General features: G+C 41.4%; 1 protein-coding gene across 2 annotated transcripts in view; it reads right to left on the reverse strand.

The window, feature by feature from the left end:
* Window positions 1-4514: 4514 nt before the first annotated feature.
* Window positions 4515-20409, reverse strand: part of ell (elongation factor RNA polymerase II) — a 36237-nt gene continuing 20342 nt past the window's right edge. The window contains exons 3-13 of one of the 2 annotated variants that reach the window (XR_008321582.1): window positions 16962-17083; window positions 15512-15675; window positions 13588-13838; window positions 13355-13479; window positions 10862-10928; window positions 8602-9220; window positions 8158-8224; window positions 7768-7939; window positions 7593-7637; window positions 6911-7496; window positions 4515-5922 (exon numbers count right to left, since the gene is read on the reverse strand). Coding sequence is in view for 1 of the 2 variants with exons in the window: in XM_053321836.1 (XP_053177811.1) it covers window positions 7392-7496; window positions 7593-7637; window positions 7768-7939; window positions 8158-8224; window positions 8602-9220; window positions 10862-10928; window positions 13355-13479; window positions 13588-13838; window positions 15512-15675; window positions 16962-17083 (1737 nt within the window). In the remaining variant the exon portion in view is untranslated. Of the gene's footprint in view, window positions 7497-7592; window positions 7638-7767; window positions 7940-8157; window positions 8225-8601; window positions 9221-10861; window positions 10929-13354; window positions 13480-13587; window positions 13839-15511; window positions 15676-16961; window positions 17084-20409 lie in introns of both variants that reach the window. The other variant, XM_053321836.1, reaches the window with a different exon arrangement.

Genomic DNA, 20409 nt, shown 5'->3' on the forward strand with positions numbered 1-20409 from the left:
ATGAATAATGTACTTGTCTCCTAAGACTCCAACAGTTAAAATGATAAGTAAACTATGCCAGTGAACCAGTATGTGCAACACAGAGTGCTGTAACTGGTCAACTATTAAGGAATGCAGATATATATTAATTCTGATTATGTTGTGTGTAGTAATAAAAATGTCCACTGTGAGACAGATATATGTGGGTTGCACAGTAGCTCACAGAAAAAAGTCTTACTCCAGGTGCTCCAGTTGCCTCCCACACTCCAAATTTGTATTTTTAGTACAGCTGCAATAAAAGTTTAAATTTAATTTTGATCTTAATGTGGCTCTTGTTATCATTTGCTGCCAAAAGTAGACAAAGTTATAGATGTAAGAAGTTATAAATACTAAACTCAGGCTGAAGCACCTCTGTTTGAATTTGACTCATAACACAGACATGTAGCTGACCTTTGATACACGCGCACACACGCAGATAACAGATACGTGTGGAGTTGATTCAATCTGTACTGAGCAAAGTCCCAAGACAACTGTAACACAAATGAGTTTCAGAGGGTAAAACTCAGTAAAACCAGTGAAAACTCAATGTAGGCTGAACATCACATGCAGTGTGATCAAGCAAAAATATTCTGTAGTAAATAAAGCAACAGGTTTACATTGCATAAAAACAGATTTGCAGTTTACCAGGTATGACAACTATGGAACTACTATGTAAGTTACTTCTTGGTGACAGTTTTGCAATTCAGCAACAGCCTGGATTTTTTTAAAACAACAATTCTAGAACAATACAACTAAAATACACATGAGGAGTCAAACTAATCAGGTTGTATTCATGGCATTGGTAGTGCAAAGTGCTGTTATTAATGACCAAGACTTGAACTCATCACACTACTGTAAATAAACTGTCAATTACTGTTCAGATCAGAGTGTTTCCTTTCATATACTGTATGCATAAAAGTAATGTGCAGTTAACCCTTGTGTCGTCCTCCCGGGTCAAATTGACCCCGTCTGTTTGGATTGTTCCTTCTTTCCTCCCTTCCTTCCTTCTTTTTTCCTCTGTCCTTCTTTCTTTCCCTCCTTCCTTCCTTCCTCTTTTCCGTTCTCACTCCCTCCTTCCTTCATTCCTCCTTCCTTCCCTCCCTCCTACCTTCCTCCCTTCTTTCTTTCCTCTGTCCTTCTTTCTTTCCCTCCTTCCTCCCTTCCTTCCTTCCTTCCTGTTTTCCTTTCTCACTCCCTCCTTCCTTCCTTCCCTCCCTCCTACATTACTTCCCTCCCTCCTACCTTCCTCCCTTCTTTCTTTCCTCTGTCCTTCTTTCTTTCCCTCCTTCCTCCCTTCCTTCCTTCCTTCCTGTTTTCCTTTCTCACTCCCTCCTTCCTTCCTTCCCTCCCTCCTACATTACTTCCCTCCCTCCTAACTTCCTTCCTTCCTTCTTTCTTTCCTCTGTCCTTCTTTCCTTCCTTCCTTCCTTTCTCCCTCCCTCTGTCCTTCTTTCCTCCTTTCCTCCCTTCCTTCTTTCCTTTCCTACCTCCCTTCCTCCCTCCCTTCCTTCCCTCCTTTCCTACCTCCCTTCCTCCCTCCCTCCCTTCCCTCCTTTCCTTCCTTCTTCCTCCCTCCCTCCTTTCCTCCCTTGACTCAAGGACAACAGGAGGGTTAAAGCTGTTATTTTAATCATCTGCCTACATTTGTTTCAACAGCAAATCATTTTGTACAATTCATACACTTTTTGTTGGCCAAAATACACTGTGCAGAGCAGGCATAACTTAAGAACAACTCAAGGACTGTGAAGCATCTACAATGAATGGAGATTTATACTGTATTCTGTGGCTGAGGTTAGGGATGGTTCACCATGTGGTAAAGTCACTTTGTAATCTTGATATTCTGTTTGTGTGTGTTGTATATATTTTGTCCTCCAATGCAACAACAAATGTTTTTGGTAAAAAACAAATGTGCACACACACAAGAAGTAGTCTCTAATCTAACATTATGCTAATTATGTGTTCTTTTTAATAGTGTGGTTATGGTGAAATGCTGGAATGAACTGGTCATGAGATAGCTTTGTCACTGACATAAAAATAAATCAAATGTGAGAATAAGTGCTTGATGACAGTTTGAGTGGAGTGAGAAGACAAACATCCTCAGCTCATTCACAGAAAAGTTGGCAGGCTCAGCCTAGTGATCCTTAACAATGCAAGTATTGTTTAAAGGTAGATTTGTCCATGTGTGGCCTGAGTGTGACTAGAGATTTTGGCCAATTAAAAAAATAATGATGGAAAGTTTTCTTCATGATGTAAAACTGATCCAATATATAAATAAAAGTGAATTTCTAAGGATTTGTGTGTGTTTTGGTGACAGCAAAGAGAGATAGCCATCCTCCTGTGGAAAGTGAAGCTGAAACACAAGATTCAGGACATTGAACTGTCACTGAAGAATTATCCATTGTCCCTCATAGAAATATATTAACAGGATCTGTAACAAACGACAAGACACAGCTGCAGTTGAAAGTTTAAGAACCACTGCAGAGATAATCAAGATGACAAACTCGTATGTCAAAGAGCATTTAGTGAGTTGTACTAAGGTTGTGGGAGGAGGGCTGCAGAGAAGTTAAACCGATGGGAAGTGGATCACAGATCTCAAATTACTTTTTTTTTTAAGGTAATAAAATCTGAGATGGGGAAATTGAGATTAATTTTCTCTTCCAGGGACCCAAAAAGACAAAATAAACCAAAATATGCTTGGCTTCCAGTGAAGTGAGTGCAGCTTTCTGGCTATAAATCAACAAACCTGGTTATTGCACTGTGCCTGCAACACTCATCTCCCCTCTAGTCCGTGCACAGCTACTGTTGTGTGTTCATTTTCCTGCTCCAAGAGTACAAAATTAATCAAACTCAGACACACAGTAGCTCGTCTCAACAACTGTGAGTCTTATTGCTGAACTGTACTATCTATGGTGAGGGTTTATAGGAAATTACTAAGACACTGACTTTGGCTTTTTAAATGTTTTACTTAATTTGTTTCAAATGATTCCCCTAAGCCTCACATGTATGCTGAAAACATGACTTCAGGAGTTTGATTCTGATTGATAACTTTGGAGGTATTACATGCTTCATTTGTCCTTAACATAATGAACAAGCATGTAATGATTAAATAATTACACACTAATTGTCAGATGGTCTTCCATGCACTTGTCATAGGTTGAAGTTGCCAGGAACCACTTGTCTATATGAGGCCAATATTAGCCTTTTCCATGTTGTGGATGTTAATGTGTACAGATGATCAAATCTAATATAAAATGCCCTTGTGTCTAATTCACACCAATTACCCCCACTGCCCTTTATTTCAACCGTGGCCTACATTTTCATATTAAAGCAGTGACCTGCTATCAGAGGATCTAAACAGAAGTGAACCCCTCTCTCTGTTTCTACACAGAAATCCAGACAAATGAAATCCCGTCTGACTAGTAAAATCTTAGACAGACAGAAGGGGGGCAGGAGAGCTCTCAAGTTTCTGCTGTGTGTGTAAACATGTCAGTGTATACGCTGCTGTATGTTGAAGAGACGGAGAGGTGGCAGCTTGCCATAGTGAACTCACCGACCGGGCCCCCTCCAGCTCCCTGAGCAGCGCTGAGGCCAGCTTTGGGATGGGAGCCAGTAGCAGCATAGCGAGGCTGCGCAGCTCAGCCCGGCCAACTGGCACACAGTCGCTATGTAGATTTCTGGGATCTTTCACAGTGTGTCAGATTACACTGAACCCTGTCCTCTCTGTTGCTAGAGCATCTTTTGCTCCTGTTGCCATGCCAAGGCCTTTTTCGGATCTACGTTTTAGATGCAGTCTTGGCACTGAAACAATATACATTCATGATATAAGAAGATGCACATTAGACTAGCAAATAAGGAATCCTGTAGATGTGCCAATGCTGACAAAGGAATGGTTTCCCCCTCATCAATTCTTTGCAAGCAAACATATTCCTGAGGTGTCATTGACTGTGCAGCATGGTTTACCCTCTCAGGAGGAACAATGCAAAAACAGGAGTTCAACATATCAACATATTTCTATTAAATTAGCAGTTTTCTTGAACAAAAACAAGTCCTGCCAGCAATGTTTCAAGGCTTTAGAAACTGAGAGTATGCTGCCATCTACAGGACATCTGCTCCATTGCAGACCAAGTTGGGTCAACTCAGTGAATGTATGTTTTAACGGTAAAACTAACAGTGATGGAAAAAACAAACAATAAAAGCTCTATTAAATACATCAGTTTCTCATGTAGAATATTTTTAGTAAGCATAATCTCTGCAGGGCTTTTTAGAGCTAAAAATAGATTGTCCTTCAAGGAAAAACTAACATCTTGATTGACCAAGATGTCAATAATTAGTCCATAAAACTGTGTTACTTCACATTAAACCCACCACTCTTTATAGCAATACAATATTTTAAACATAGACCATTTGTTCTTAAAGTGTAGAATTAATGTCGGGAGGAATACAGCAGTCAACTACTAAAATCCAGCTTCATTATAATAATGGACAGCAACAAGTGGTTCAGAATTTCACAAATAAGGATTTTAAAGAATTTTATTGAAATAAAGATCAATTTCAGTCCCAGTCCCTTATGGTTTTCAAAAAGCGTGCTTTGGGTTTTAGCGCCAACATTTCATGACTCTTCTCCAAAGCCCTCTTTGCTTATACAGCAGCATGTATATACTCAGAGAAAAGAAAAGAAAAAAAAACCTATACAACAGGTCATTTTGGCACAATCAACTCATACATCGGTACTCCTGTGCTGGCATATCGTTATTCTCAAACAGTACGCTCTCTTTCAGAGCAAAATGTCTTAACTGATACTCGTTCATGAATGGATTTTGATAGAGGTGTAATACAGTAATCATGTCAGAATGTTTAAAGAAAAAAATAAAAAGGTGAAGAGAGTCTTTCTTGTTGAAGCTTGCAGTACCGGGCAATGCTGAATGTTGATTCTGGTGTCAAAAACATTCACAAACTGTAGCTTCCCTAACTTCACCTGCTGCTCAGAGATCAAGTCCCAGGTATAGTCTCAGTCTAGACCCAGCACTGTTCAGCATTGTTGTGATGAGTCTCAGGGCATTGGCTTGAATGTAGTGTTTGCATTAGGAAGAGTGATTAAATCGCAACCCTGACGTTACACTGACACACTTGAGCCCAGTCATACAAATCCTATCTGAAGCACAAAAAAAAGAAAAAAAAAAAAAAAGAACCTCATCTGACGCGTCCCAAGAAAAAGACTGAAAAAGTGTCAGAGGAAAGATAAATTATAAAAGGACAAAAGAAATGATAACAGGAAGTAGAGAATACTGTGACATGTTCCTTTGCCAACAATTGATAGAGCACTTTGTTTTATCCCACTTAGTTAGCACTTTGGTATTCATGCTGGTCAGAGCCAATTGATCATATACTAATTCAGTCGGACTAGGCCTTTGCTTTGATATCCTTGGGCAGTTTTTTTGTTTTTTTTGTTTTTTTTGTTCAAGTAAGAGATACAAAGACTGTTCATTGTAACACATTCATAAAGCATGCACTCTGATGGACAAAGTGAAAAGTTTTCATTTGGACAAAACCCCCAGGTAACAGCAAGATCAGGAGAAAAAAGTGCTGATTTTTCATATTCACATAAAAAGATCGATATTAAGAAATGCATTCGCTGACGAGACTCGACGCCCTCAGGTTGAAGATCTGATACAGCATTTCTATTTCGTCTCCGGATACGTTGAGTGGATTCGTCTCAGAGAGGAGTACTGATCCGGGAAAATCATTTTAAGGGTCGATCCTCGTGACATCACGTTTGAAAAAGGCAAAACTGGTCGCAGGTGAGCATTTCCTTCTCTGAGAGGACTTTAAGAGGTGGAGACCCTCTTTGGGCTCCACTTGGAAGATGATCGAGGATGGCTTCATCTTAACAGTCGTCTCGATGGACTACCACGAGGGTTGATGAGCAGACAAAAACTAAAAAAAAATTGATCTTTATATCGACACTGTAAACAGGATTCTTCTAACATAACTGCAGGTTCAAATGATGGTAACTTAAAGGGATATCAGATCTGTGGATCAACCCAAATTTTAAACATTCAAGATGAGCTGAAGAGAAAAAAAAGCCTGCAGATCTGCATCATCTTACAATTAGAGGATATTCTAAAGCGTGATGAAGAGTAAAACGAGCAATGAACTCTTCAGATAAGGTGAAATAGCTCTATTGCTACAAAAGCCATCATGAACTAAACTGGAACAACAACCAATTAAATAGTTTCAAGAGCTGAATATGGTTTTTCCTTCACATCTCCACTGATAAACCATAACTAAAAAAAAGGACCACTGCTGTAACCGTCTGACCGAGTGAAGAGACTGAGCTCCAAGAAAATCTGCAGCTCTACAGTGACTGGAGACTTTTTTTTCACACGCATCCCCTTTGTTAAGACATCTGCACGTGATTTAGAAAAGAAAAAAGCCAAGCGCACAAACCTGCGTCTGACCGTGTGCATTTAGAAGCATGGTTTGATTTAATCAATAGCAACATCGGCATCTCTTTAAAGAGAGAGAGAGAGAGAGAGAGAGAGAGAGAGAGAGAGAGAGGGTGAGAGAGAGGGAGAGAGAGAGAGAGAGAGAGAGAGAGAGAGAGAGAGAAAGAAAATTAACGCCAACAGATTGACAATTAGATGGGCAAGGCAGCTTCTGAATAAAATACTGGCTGACATTCAAGATGTGAGGACAGAAAACAAGAGACACAGCTTTTAAGTACTGATATTGAGGAGTGTAAAACAGACGCGTTCCCCCCCCCAGTTAAGTGTCAAAAATAAATAAAAAGAGAAACAGAGAAATAAATTCAACATCACAACCATTCGTTTCAGTATATGGGGGAAAACTGATATATCATCCACTTAATTTTTCTTTACTCAAAACAAATTACCTGCATTTGGCGTACAATCTGCAGTTTCCATCTTAGTGTCCCCTTTCTCTCCAGTTTCAAAAAGCAGGAAAGATTATTTGGATCTCCTAAGAAAGCGGAGGTTTCCACGTTTTGACTCTTTCACACCTCTGTGCACTATAAGCAGGGTGGGCTGAGAAAAACAAAGCCACACAGAACCTTTTTTTTTTTTTTCTGGATACATTTGTAACCAACACAGACGGACCTGGCCTAACCTGGCACAGCCCCATCTTCCAAAAACAAAAAAACAAAACAAAACAAAAACAAAAAAACAAAAAGGAAAGATAGAGAAATAGATAATGTATCCTGCTTAGTCCTCACTAGAGCCTTTGGCCCGAATGAGGGAAATACTCCCTTCATGGCATATTTCATGAGAACATTTTTAGCGCAAACAGAATCCAGAGTTTTCCTTTATCTGCTTGGTTTCCAGAGATAACAGGGAAAACAACATGTCTAACTACTTTTAAAGAAGCTGTTGATCGTACTCGGCAATAAGTCTCTTTATATGTGCCAGTTTGTTGTGTAGATATTCACAGCGGTTCTTCTCTTGGCTATAGTTTGGATTAGTCTGCAAGGGATATGAGAAAGCACAGAGTCACTAGATGATTTATCTACTCAGATAAAGTTACACCATTTGAATCAGGGTTAAAGTGGGAACTCCTACCTTTTTAATTTTATGATACTCTTCAAGTATCTGATTGTGGATTGTCTGTGAAGAGAAAACCCACAAAAAGAACAAATAAGAATACATTTAGATAACATGCAGTAAGTATAATCAACCAGTAAATTCAATTACAAATGACAAATATAATATTTTGTGTATCCTTTAGGAAATCCACCTTGTACTTGTCCGTGCCTTGGGGGAGCTGCTTGAGCTCATTGTCGAGCACAGTGAACTGCCGGGTGATGCCCTCTATCCGAGCATGCAAACCCCGGTACTCACTGTACTCGGCGTTGAAATCGTTTTTATATCTCTGACGCTGCTCTGGAGAGTTGATCACTGTGTACTTCCTGTGAGGGAAATGAGAAAATGTTACTGAAATGTCACAAAGAAAATATACATGTCGGTACAAGCAACTTCGAGTGAGTGAGGGGGAAAACAGTAATTAGAAGGAGACTGAATAACACAAACCAGTGAAATTAATCCAATGAAATTTGGAGAATTTAAATTTTCTTAGCTAGTGGCATAACTGTAAGCCTAATGAGACCTAAAACTGTTAAATACTCACGATAAATAGTTTGCCACCTCAGGTGATGACGAAGGAATACTGGTACTGTTGCACATCCCATTCAGATCTGAAACAAGGTCGCACAGTTAGACAACAGCACTAATCTGTATATGTAATCTTTGCTGTGTAAAACCTTCTGCGTTGCAACAACACAGAAAACATTTATCATCATAATTATTTGTTGTCAATATCAGTGATTTTTTAAAGTAGTGTTCATCTGAAGTTGGACTCACAGATGTGTATTTGAGGTTAGTGAAGGCATAAAGCTGAACAGCAGGGGTCTCTGTTTAATCAGTGAGTCACACATGGATCACATGATGCATCACCTACTCACAGTGATGACTAACTGGTGTCCATACCCGTATGAAGTGTTACTTTTATTCAGAAATCTCCTCTGATGCAAACAACTGAATAAATGAACATGTTTCTGTGTGTCACTCTCACCTGTGCTTTTGTGTGGAATACTGTTGCTTTTAAGGTTTCCTGGGCTCATCTCACAGGCTCTGTTAGGCTCAGGCACACGCTCCTCACGACTCTTTATCTCCTTTTCCTTCTCCTGCTCCTTTTCTCTCGCCCTCTCCCTGTCTTTGGTCTTCTCTTTGTCTTTATGCTTTTTGGACTTCTTCTTGGACTTGATGTTGGATGAAGGACTCTTGTCCCGATAGAGATCCAGACCTGTGTGTCCAGGGGACGACGTGCCGATGCTGGGTGCAGTGAGCATCGTTGGCCCCGAGAACAGCGAGGGAGGTTGACTGAGCCTCTCAGACACCACCGTCTCCTGAGAGTCACAGTCGCGCCCATTGTGGCTGGAGTCGTTGCTGACGTCCGACAGCGCTTCGAAAGAACGAGGGATATCCAGCATAGGGAGCTGCTGGGAGCTGGACGTCATAGCGCCGTCTGATAGAGAAACTGCGACTCCCGCCTGCGCTCCACCTGCTTCTCCTCTTCCATTGGAGGAGCTGAGCTTGCCATTAACTGGGGCTGTTGCAGCCTTGCTGGCAAGGTGTGATATCCTGGGCTTTTTGTTGGCGAGAGGGTCGATGAAGTCAGCAGCCGGTCGTTTCTGGCAGAAAAAAAAAAAGAAGCAGTTTTAGCGTCACAACCTAAAACAGACTTCAGTATCAATTTAGTTCACCTTAGAGTGTGCAAGGGGAAAACTGCAGTCCAGGTCAGAGCAAATAAAAATGGTCTGAGCTGTGGAAGACAAGGCAGTGCACAGAGGAGAAGTTCTAATATTGGCAGAGGGATGGAGGAAGAAACAGAAAGAAACCGAGTATAAGAGAATCTGTATTTTATTTAGTAGCACTGAGACTGATCACTGTGTTGCCTTTTCACAATACCAGGGATTACATTACAGATGGGGAACGTTTAACCCAGCCCACACTAATATCTTTGGGAGTGGCTGACCCAATCACTGTGGCAGTCATTTTTGGCAGTCCCAAATGGAGGACTTTGCAGTTCTGAAACAACAGCAAGAACCAGTGCAGAGCTTCGTTTTGGCCTGCAAGGCTCTTCAGACCATTTCCACACTAAGCACCCAAAAACTGAACAGAGAGCAACAGCCCCACTTCACATGATAGCTGTAATGATTTTTTTAACCTACAAAAAGACCTTTTGTGTCTACATGCACTGCTCCATCCCTCACCTATGTGAAGTTTACACACAGCTTTACCTGCAGTGCCCTTTTTTTATGCCACTGTTTGTATACTATGTTTACTGAGGGAGGGAGCGGAAAAGGAGGGGCATACAGTAGATGTCTGAAGGGAGAAGAACCTGAGAGGAAGGAGCTATTAATATAACAGTGCAGCTCCTCCTACCTCTACCTAATGGAAGTGTAAACAATGGGTATGCTCTGGAGTCTGGATTGACCCAACAGCAGGACAGTAGCTATTAAAGAACGAATTTGGAAAGAGGAAGGAGAACAGAGTTTCACTAACAAGTGTGTCATAGAGGATATTTAGTGTTTGGTTTAATAATCAAGCTTTAATACTATATATTTGACAAAAGGCTCACAGTCATTAGTAAGTCATATTGGGTAACTGGAACCAGATCAGAAAACATGCACTGCAAAAGTGCTTCTGATATTCACTGAGGAGACTGAGAGGAAACACAAATCAGTTTAAAGGGAGCCAGAGAATTTAGAAAAACTCTCCCAGGGAATACCAGCAGACTGCAAAAACACAATGGGCTGTAGTGCTTGGTAATGTGGTAGAACTGTAGAGCAATTAAACCAATACAAATCTTTCTCAAATAATGTGTTTTGTGCGATGGCCCAACCATTTCTACTGGGTCAGCTGGAACAGCTAAAGGCAAACAAGCTTTGGCTAAAGATTAACTAAGCAGACTGTATCTACACTCTACCCAGTTAACATAAAGCAGTTCTGAGTCTCACTATTCACTGTGAATTATTTTGAGATTTAAGTAATAAAATAACTGCACAGTTAACATCCCAAGAATAATCAGGTTCTCTCACAGGGTTCTTATATTTTCAAATGAGCAGAAATAAGAATACATATACCAGCATAATATACAATATACCAAATATACACGGTAAAGCTTTCACAACTTTGAAATATCCCGATCAAAACATCCACCAGCTGTAGGACCAAAGTACAACTGGAAAAGAGAAAGCAAAGTAGCAGACTGGAGATAAGGAAGTGTGTAAAAGTGGGAGGCAGGTGAGAAGAGGGAACAGGAAGCTCACCTGAGATGGTGAACTGCTGGCTGGCTCTTTGGGTGGGCTCTCCGGTGGAGGGGCAGAGCTGTTCTTTCTGTGAGAGTGTACGCACACACAGACAAGAAAAAAAAAAGGCTGATATAATTTTTGCAGAACATAAACTTTTCATATCGACATGGCAGGGACATTTTTACCTGTTAAGGTCAACTCCGCAGGTCGCAGCTAGATTTGAATAGTGTTACTGTTAATTATTGCTAGCCTTAATTCTGTGACTTTTGTTTGACCAGAAATTTGGATATAAAACCTCATGGAATAAAACATAAAAATTGCTCTACTCATTCACAGATACAAACTATGAAGCTGTCGTTTCTTTAGTGACAAGCCCATTCTAAGATGTTAACCACAGTTTTTTTTGTGAAGCTGAGTGGGTGGGCTTTGACAAACGAGCAAAAGGAGAGCTATTTGACATAGCAGCATGTACTTTGTTTTGGAAGATTCAGTGTTTAAATCTGTTCACAAGTTTGCTGCCAGTTTAACAGCCTCCAGTATACTGTGACTTCACAATATTAATTTTTTATTTTTATTTTTAAAGAACATTAATACACAATTCTACAGTATAATCTTGACATTGCTGCATGTAATTTTTAGAGTTAAAAATGTTGTCTGCTATTTCAAAATAAGTGAGAACATGACTGACATGACATACCAGAGTGATAAAGAGAGAAAGTGAGAGAGAATACAGTGCAGCAGCTCACTTTGTGTATGGATGCTATTGGGGAGGTTTATCAGGCAATGAGCATGCTACAAAGCTGATTTGATTACGTGGTTATTCAATGTGATCAGGGCCATACTGTATTCATAATATTCCCACTATAACCCCCTCCATATGTGGTATGAGTAGCTGCAGTAGTCACACCTATGTTTAGATTTTGGCCACTTGTGATCACCTCAGCCAGAAACCATCTTAGTGCCAAGCGTGAACAGAGCCTCAGATTTATTATGATGCGCAAAACTGTGACCTCGTTACGTAGCAAGCTAATGTGTCACAAAGCAACGATGTCAAAACAAAAGAGCCGGGCCAACACACAGCTCCTAACTAAACAATTCCAACCAGTTTTAACCAACTCAGCTGAGACGATGTTAATTCGTAGCATGTCAGCAAACTCATTGATTCTGTCTTTTGTTTTTAACATGACATACTCACCAGCAGTTAAGAATGAATTATTTCAGTCTGCCTGCTAGAGCAGACAGTTCTCGCTCTAGTTCACAGATGCACTGAAATGCACTAACATGACATTTTGTTCTGAGACGCACAAGAGCACAAAAGGACACACAGCTGATGACATTATCAGTAGGGGGCAGCTGAGTACACCACGTCTTGTCAATGCCCCACCCTAGTTCAATCGGGGCGTGTGTGTGTCCGCAGTGGGGACAGTCAGATAGACAGGCAGGGGATACAAGTGAGACAGCAGGCGGACCAATACGGCTGAACCTTGGACCAGTGCCACCTCACACACAGATCAGCATGTGCTGGAACACTGTTGCATCATGGGCGTTCCAGTCATGTTGCTGTGCTACTCCTGCGTGACTGACTGCAGAGGAGCTGGGGGGGTGGGGGGTGGTGGTATATGGAGAGAGGCATTGGTTGATAGTCAGCTGATAAACTGACAAACAAAGATCAAAGTACAGTGACAAGACAGACACAAATAGGATGTGAGTATGTGTGCAAATACATACAAAATAGAACACACAGAAAATACAGTGATCACCAGTGTCCTCCAATGCAGCTCAGCAATGTCGGAAGCAGTCTTAACAAAAACTTGACATTTCAGATAAGAGGGGTATTTCTTATCGTAGGGTCACTGCACTGGATTACATGATACGTATTTGTATTCTTTTGGTTGCTCAGTGATAACACTCTGGCTGCCCTCGCACCGCAGGTAAAACTAAGCTCATCATGGAGAATAGGAGCTATTCTTGAGTCCTCTACGTAAACACAAACTGAGCACTGAGCAGCGCTGTCTGTTCTATATATAGCCAGTTGGGAGCTCGCTTTTCCTTAGTGTCCCAGATCCTGAGAAACCAGATTTTTCCACTGGGAAAAAGGCCAGCAGCTCATGCTGTCAACAAAACAGAATACTTAGAAGAAAATCAGTGAAGAACAGGGAAGTCTTCAGGGGGACACACGCCGTCCTATGATTTCAGGAGCTTCAGCTTCTGGCAGCCGTTATGCTAAATCACCTAAAAGACCTAGTCACAAACATTGCAAAATATCCTCCCATAACAATGACTCATCAGTGTGTAAAGAATGAGTCGGTCATTTAGCTGACATGAGCTTGACTACAACAACATCTTCACATTACACAATCTTAAAAATATCCATGTATATGCATTTATTGCAAAATATGCCAATTAACATGTACTCTTAGCTGCTCAAAACTTGGTGAGAACCAAAATTTCTTTCACCATTTAACTGCTGTAAAACTCTTGTAACTGTTGTAATGTTCATCTCAGACGTACCTAAACAGGATTCTCTTGAGAAGCTGCTGGTCTCCTTCTGTGTATCCAGGCCAGTCTTTCTGAATTTCCTTATACAAAAAGTCCTTCAATGTGAAGGTGTTGTCTCTCCCATTCAGGTTTGCCACCTAGAAAACGAAAAAGAGCCATGAGTGAGTTTACTAGCGTCCAGTAAAGATAACTGCACTGTGATGTCTAAGCGAACATAGGAAGGCAATAAGTGTTGCATGTATGACCTGTTGCAGGTGGCTGTCCAGGGAGTCCTTGTCTAATGGTGAGAGGCCATCTTTCTGCAACCTCAGGATCAGCTCAGGCTTCTTGTAAGGCTTAAGGGCCAGCAGGTGTAAGAGACGCTCGCGGAGTGGCCTGTGCTGAGTCGTACTTTTCTTTAGCGTGCTGCTGGAGATGATGACAGGCCGAGATGTCCTCCGTGACGGGGCGATGTCTGAAAGGCCAGGTGCCGGTTTCCGGATCTGAACCTTCTTACCTGAGGTATGAAGGATTCAGAAAAGTGACAGAATAGTTTGACATTAGAGAAGTTGGATAAGTAAGAGCCAGGTGGGTTTCTCTCTGATGCTAGTATCATACAATTTCAATGTTAAGTTCAAACTTTATTTTGGAATAAACTGCAAAGTGAAAAAATGTTCAAAGATAGTCTTGTAATGGGGGTTGGGCAATATATTGATATTGTGTCAATATCATGATATGAGACTAGATATCGTCTTAGATTTTGGATATTGTAATATCAAGATATGGCATATGGAATAGTTTTTTTTCCTGGTTTTAAAGGTTGCATTACAATAAAGTGATATCATTTTCTGAACTTACCAGACTGTTCAAGCTGTTCTATTGTTTGCATTTATCCACTTAGTGATTATATCAACATTAGTGATGATTATTTTTTCAAAAAACTCATTGTGTCAATATTTTGTTGAAAGTGCCAATATTGTCGCAATATTGATAACGGTTATTTGGTAAAAAAAAATATTATGATATTTGATTTTGTCCATATCGCTCAGCCACATCTGTAGCATGTAAAAAAAACTTGTACAGTTAACCTTTCATTGATGATTTGTGACAAGAATTTCAATTAAAAGGAGAATTTTGTGAACTATACTACAATCTACAGCTTAAACTAAGGTGCTGGCATTAAACCTCAGTCTTCTAGTTACTCTCTACTGGCAGTGCTTGCTTGTTTTCTTAACATCAAAAAATAACTGTAATCTCACAAAGAAATATGTGTCTTTCTGTTAACATCTTTTAACTACGTGACTGATAATGGCTGGGTGTACTTGCAGATGACTCACAAAAGATGCATCATGCACTGATCGTGGCATCATCTTGCCACATCCACCCAAACTCACCTTCCATTAAAAATATTCTCCCACTGAGATGTTTTTTTTTTCTTCAGGTGATTCAGATTCGGATGAGTCGTGTTTTGCCTCCTACTGAGATTGAAACACTGTTTCGTTCCACAGCACATGTGGACTAATCATTTGCGACTCACAGCTGAACAGTAAATAGGCTTACACTGAAATTCTTTCTTTGCAGGCAGTGAGGCAAGAGTGCTGTGCTTTCCTACTGCAACTCAACACGATGCATTTTTATAGTGCAGGTCAGAGATCAAAACAAAGAAAAAAAAGTCAGGAAGTTGATATGTTATGCCAGGGGATGTTTCTGCTTCTGTGTGTTTAAACTACATTCACTGAGGTTGCGAGAAAGAGGATTACTGTGTATGACCATCAAATTCAATAAAGTCCTGGTTACAGATGAGGCATGCTGGCAGTGTGCTGGCCCTCTGCCATTCAGCCCCAGACCCAAACAACCTGTCTGGTCCAATGTGAACCCATTCAGCAGCAGAGCAAGGCTACACAAACACATGGGCCATTTGGTTTTTTTGCAGTGTATAGAAATTCTTCCAGTCTCTTCATGCTTGTTAACTCTCAACACCTTTATAATGTTTAAATGGAAATATCTCTTTCCAATTTATCTGAAGTCTAAGCTGCCAGTTAGAATGTTATAAGAGAAATATTTCCAAATGAAAGATAAAGTTTTAGGGCATCAGGACAGGTGATGATTCAGCTTTATGAACTCCAAGTAGAAGTAACAGACCCATGCATGTTAGGTGGTCTTTGTGTATCTGTACCAAAGTCTCCTCACCTACGTATCTCCCCCCAGGCTTGATGACGATGGCACTCCTACTGCGAGTCTCCTCCTCAACCTGGGCCATGCTTTCCCTGGCCTTCTGGTACGAGTCGTCTGTGGCACATACTGTAATCTTGTCCTGGATCCCACCCAAACAATCCAGCTGAATGCTCCCTTCACTGCCAAAACAAAGAGGAGACGGTAAGAGAGGAAGACAGGGGTAGAGAGACAAAAAGCTTCAATAAGAGAATGAAAGAAGAAAGAGAGAGGATGCTGCATGTTTAGTCTGTCTGTAATTTGAACAAGAAAGCGGACTAAATAAAACAACAACTAATAAGTTGTATTTTAGAGGATACTACTGTGAAGCACTCAGCATAAATCCACTGCCATGAAGATAATTCTCAGCATAAACCTTAAATCTCTCAATATTTGTAATAACTGTGCATTCCTGCCCAGATGAGATCCATTAAACACCCTGAGGGTACAACTATTATTCTTTCAATTTCCACCCGACTGTGGGTTCCCACAGTACAAATCACTGCCGCATCAAATCCCATTCTTTCCTGAGTTTACGGCTCTCTTTGATTCCTCTCCACTTTGATGAGCATTTGGCAGAAAATGAGATGGTGCTGGTGCAGTCAGTGGAAGCTCAGCTTTGTCATTTGGGTTTTAGATTGGAACTAAAGGTTGATTAGGATCCAGAGATGTGGATGAACTCCACCTGACCCACTTGTTAAAAATATTTTCGGAATAATGGGGTCAGCGACTCGACAGCTAGAGAGGGAGGAGATTCTTGTTGTTCCTCATTCTGTTTTTCTACTTCCTTCCTTTGCGACACAGACATCTGGTTCTATTTATTTTTATTCAGTCAGCACTTTTGCATATTGCAGGTTAGGATAGAGAAAGTGTGCAGAATGAGTTTAAGGGGCTTGATGCACAAAACGTAATGGACAAAGCAAGATTTTTTGTCATTGTGTCCTCTCTAAGCTATCATGCTTATTAACGGAGTTTAGAAAAATACTAGAAGAATGATGGAGGATAGGTCAGTTTTGACTGGATTTTGATTAAACACCATGTAGAGAACTTGCTCGCATCACCTTTTCATACCTGAAAATTAAAACATTTGCTACATTTATTGGCAGCGAGTTGGAGCCAAATTTCCCCATGTGTTCATCAGGGGTGTCTGTAAAACATCTAACTCAGAGGCCTGGTGAATCACCTCAGGTCCAAACTATGTTAAACAAACAGCTCCTGTGTCTGGAAACACTCATTAAGTAACTCAAGTCCAAAGACAGTTGATTATTTACACAAACCTCGAAGAGAGTATAGGCCTCGGTCCAACGCTCACACCATTCTTATGCACTTGACAGCACAGTTTGAGAATTTATGTTGTTTTGAAAATAGATTAATTGTTTGCAAAGAGAGAGAAGAATGAAAATGGTAGAGCTGCTGTGTTTGGCCTCACCTGGTGATGTACTGCTGGATGCAGTCAAAGCTGCCCTGGGGGTTATCTCTGCCCACGTTTGACAGGTAGAAGGTAAACGTTTGCAGTTCATTGGAATTTTCTGACCGTGGTATTGAAATTTTCTGTGGATGACAAAGGAGAGACACATTTGTATGAAAACATTATTTTCAAATTAACAGCCAAGAGAAGGGCACAAAAAAAACCTACTACTAAAATCAGTTAATGTTATTGCTCATAAATATATATTTACTTGATTATCCATTTTAAAACCGATATATGATAAACATAATTCAGATACTTTCCAGACATGCACTAAGAAAAGATGACTAACCCTGTTCCACACTCCATCTGTAAACTCAAACACTTATTTCTTAACTTCAGTACTATAAACAAATGCCAGTGCTGTGCTCTTTGAAACCCTGGCCCTGACTAGGCAAAGCTGTGAATAAGCTCCAGGCATTTTCTTGCTGGCATCATAAAACAATGAAAACCTCACAAAACTAAAATTACCCTGGCTAAATCTACTGCCTTCTCCTCTCCTCGCTTATCTCTACTAAGATAGTCTACCTACTGCACAGTGTTCCTAATTGTGTGCCAAACATGTGATTAGACAACCGCAGGTAAATTACTGTAACATATGCATGAAAGGTATTTCTCCAGTGTCTTGTCTTCGACACAGCTACGCACATCATACCCCTCCACCTGCCCCCCAAAATTACCTTCATCTCACACTACAGGTGCAGAAAACAACACAGTTAAGTTGAGTTAACCACAGTCAGCTAATGGTGCCATTAATCGTCTTAGTGGGCTATGTGAAAGAGGCAGCAGAGACAGCACAGAGTGACACTGAAACTGCACTGCCACATTCGAGTGTACCTGATTCCACCTAAAAATAGTTTTGTTAACACCCTATTATTAGGATGGTAATACAGGAGGGAATTTATTGGACAAGTCTTGAATAGAAAAACTCCAGTTAAAGCAGAGTAAGACTGACTGTGAGGTCAGACAGAGGGTTGCGTTTCTAGAAGGGCCTGGCTGGTTGACCCGTGTTCAGCTCTGCTTTCCTGAGCGTCAATTCAAGGAATGTACATCACACTGCACCCAGGTGACATAAGATATCTGAAATTATCCATTTGATGGTTTGAGATGCACTAATGCAAGTCCTCTTGACCAATGATCAGCTCATTCCCACTGACCTAACCTACATCAGGGGCTCAGCCTGTGACTCACTGGCTTCTTCATCAGTGCCCGGGCTGACATGCGGTCAGACTGCAGGCAGCTCAGCTCTGTTTACCCAAGGCCTCAACACATGTGAAGGGTGCAGGTGGCCAACTATAAATAAATACAATGTCCTTTATTTGCCTTCCTGGAAGACCTGTGCTCTCAGTTATCCATAATGCTCCACTCCAGTATAACATAACACACACTGCCTCTGCTGCAGCCTGCCATATAGAGATAGGACAACAACTGATATAATTTTAAAATAGTATTCTTTTTACTACGGTTACTATCACAATTACCAACAATGATCACAAGAGGAAGGCCCTCTTATGGACCCGATCTTGAACTGACCTACAACAGAATATACTGCATGTTAAAAGATACCCAGTGGAGTTTTTGATGACTAGTAGTTGGGGGTGGGAGGAAAAAAAATAAAGAAAAAGATAGTTGGATGCATTGTGATGCGAACGTGGATGATTCTGCTTCGATTCACAAATGTCAAAAGTCGATTCTCTAAATGTTAGTTCATAACATGATGTTGACAGAATGAAAAAGGCGGAACTCAACAGCGAAGGCAGCGCAGCACCTGGTCAGTCTACAGCGTGGACACAGAGGAACTATCTTGTAAACCATTTTCAAAAAAGGCAATGATTGCAAGCATGTTTTGACCTAATGACTAAATAATTACCTTTGCGAGACGAACATGAAGTAAAGTATATTGTGAACTTTCTATGCCATCACCCAGAGACTAAGGCACTAAGCAGAGAAGCAATCAGCTGTAACAAATAAGACCAGCTGACCAACACACACTTAAAAAAACAACTTAAACCAAGTCTGAGGTAAAGAAATAACTCAGTGATGGCTTTCCCTGGAGCTTTCAGTGCAACTCCACTGCCAGATATATAACATTAATAATACCTCCCCCAGAAGGACAGCGCCAACCATGAGTTCGGGCTACCAGCCAGTGTAGCTGCAACCACCCGGTCAAACTCCGCGCCACTCAGCTTGACGCAAGGGTCTGCCACCAGGCGTCCAGAGAGGTTCAGCGCCTAGGAGGAAGAATTCACACCCCTCCTAGCTCTAAAACTGAGTGGAGAAGAGCTCTGGCAGCAGGGAGTCATCTGCTGCTGAAGAAGTGCCATCCATGTTCTGTTCAGGGGTCCAGTCCCAAAAGGTCACTTCCCCTACAACACTGCAGGTCAGTCAGCCGGCAGGTCACCTCCCTCCATGACATGGGTAGATAAAACTGTTGCCATGGGTTACTGGTTACAGTTCCAGGTCAGACCACCCTGTTTCCTCTCCATAATAAAACACAGTTGTAGAGGACGAGGCAGTGGCAGTACTGAGAGAGGAAAGAAACACACCCTTCTTGCATGTCGGCCCTCCTGCCCTGGAGGAAACCCGGTTTACTATGCCAGGGCTCGCCTAAAGGGAGGGTGTCTTTTGCAAGGATGTGTCTGCAGATGCCTCCGTGAGGGAGTAAGAGGCTCTGAGTGGGGGGCTTAGCAGTGAGAGGGGTCTGGCAAGTTTTTTTTTTTTTTTTTGCTGTAAAGTATTTTTGCCTGGTTCTGACAGGCCAGCGTGTTCTGATCAGGACAGACAATAACATGGTGGTTTCCAACATAAATAAGCAGGGAGGGACTGTTCACTTTGCCTGTTAAAAAACTGTCCCACTCTTTTACTGTGGTCCAGTGTTCATTTTCTGTCTCTCAGGGCCACCCATGTCCCAGGCTGACTGAACCTGGGGTTCAAATACTCATGGTCCTCTGTACTTTTCCTTAACAGACCACACATGCCTCTGAGAATGTTTGCGCTAGTGCACCCAAGGCTGACACACTGCTGTATACATTTCCCCCCGTCGAAATGATAGTGCCTGTACTAGAGAGGATGCACCAGCATAATCTATCCTTGATCCTGGTGGCCCCTTGGTGGCTGGCAAAGTCGTGGTTTGCCGAGATACTCAATCTGCTGAAAGCAAGGCACTGGCAGTTTCCTGCTCACAGGTTCCTCCTCTGTCAAGCTGAAGGAAAGGTTATTCATCTGCACCCAGAACTGTGGTGGCTGCATGCCTGCATGTTGAGAGAGCCAATTTAAGGGCTAAGGGTCTGCCCCCAAGAGTGGTGGCGACAATCCAAAGTGTGAGGGCTTCATCCACTAGAGGCCTATATGCCTATAAATGGTGGGTGTTTGAGCAGTGGTGTCAGGAACGAAATGTACTCCAATTTCA

The sequence above is a fragment of the Scomber japonicus genome, chromosome 7, assembly GCF_027409825.1.
Source record: "Scomber japonicus isolate fScoJap1 chromosome 7, fScoJap1.pri, whole genome shotgun sequence".
NCBI lineage: Eukaryota > Metazoa > Chordata > Actinopteri > Scombriformes > Scombridae > Scomber > Scomber japonicus.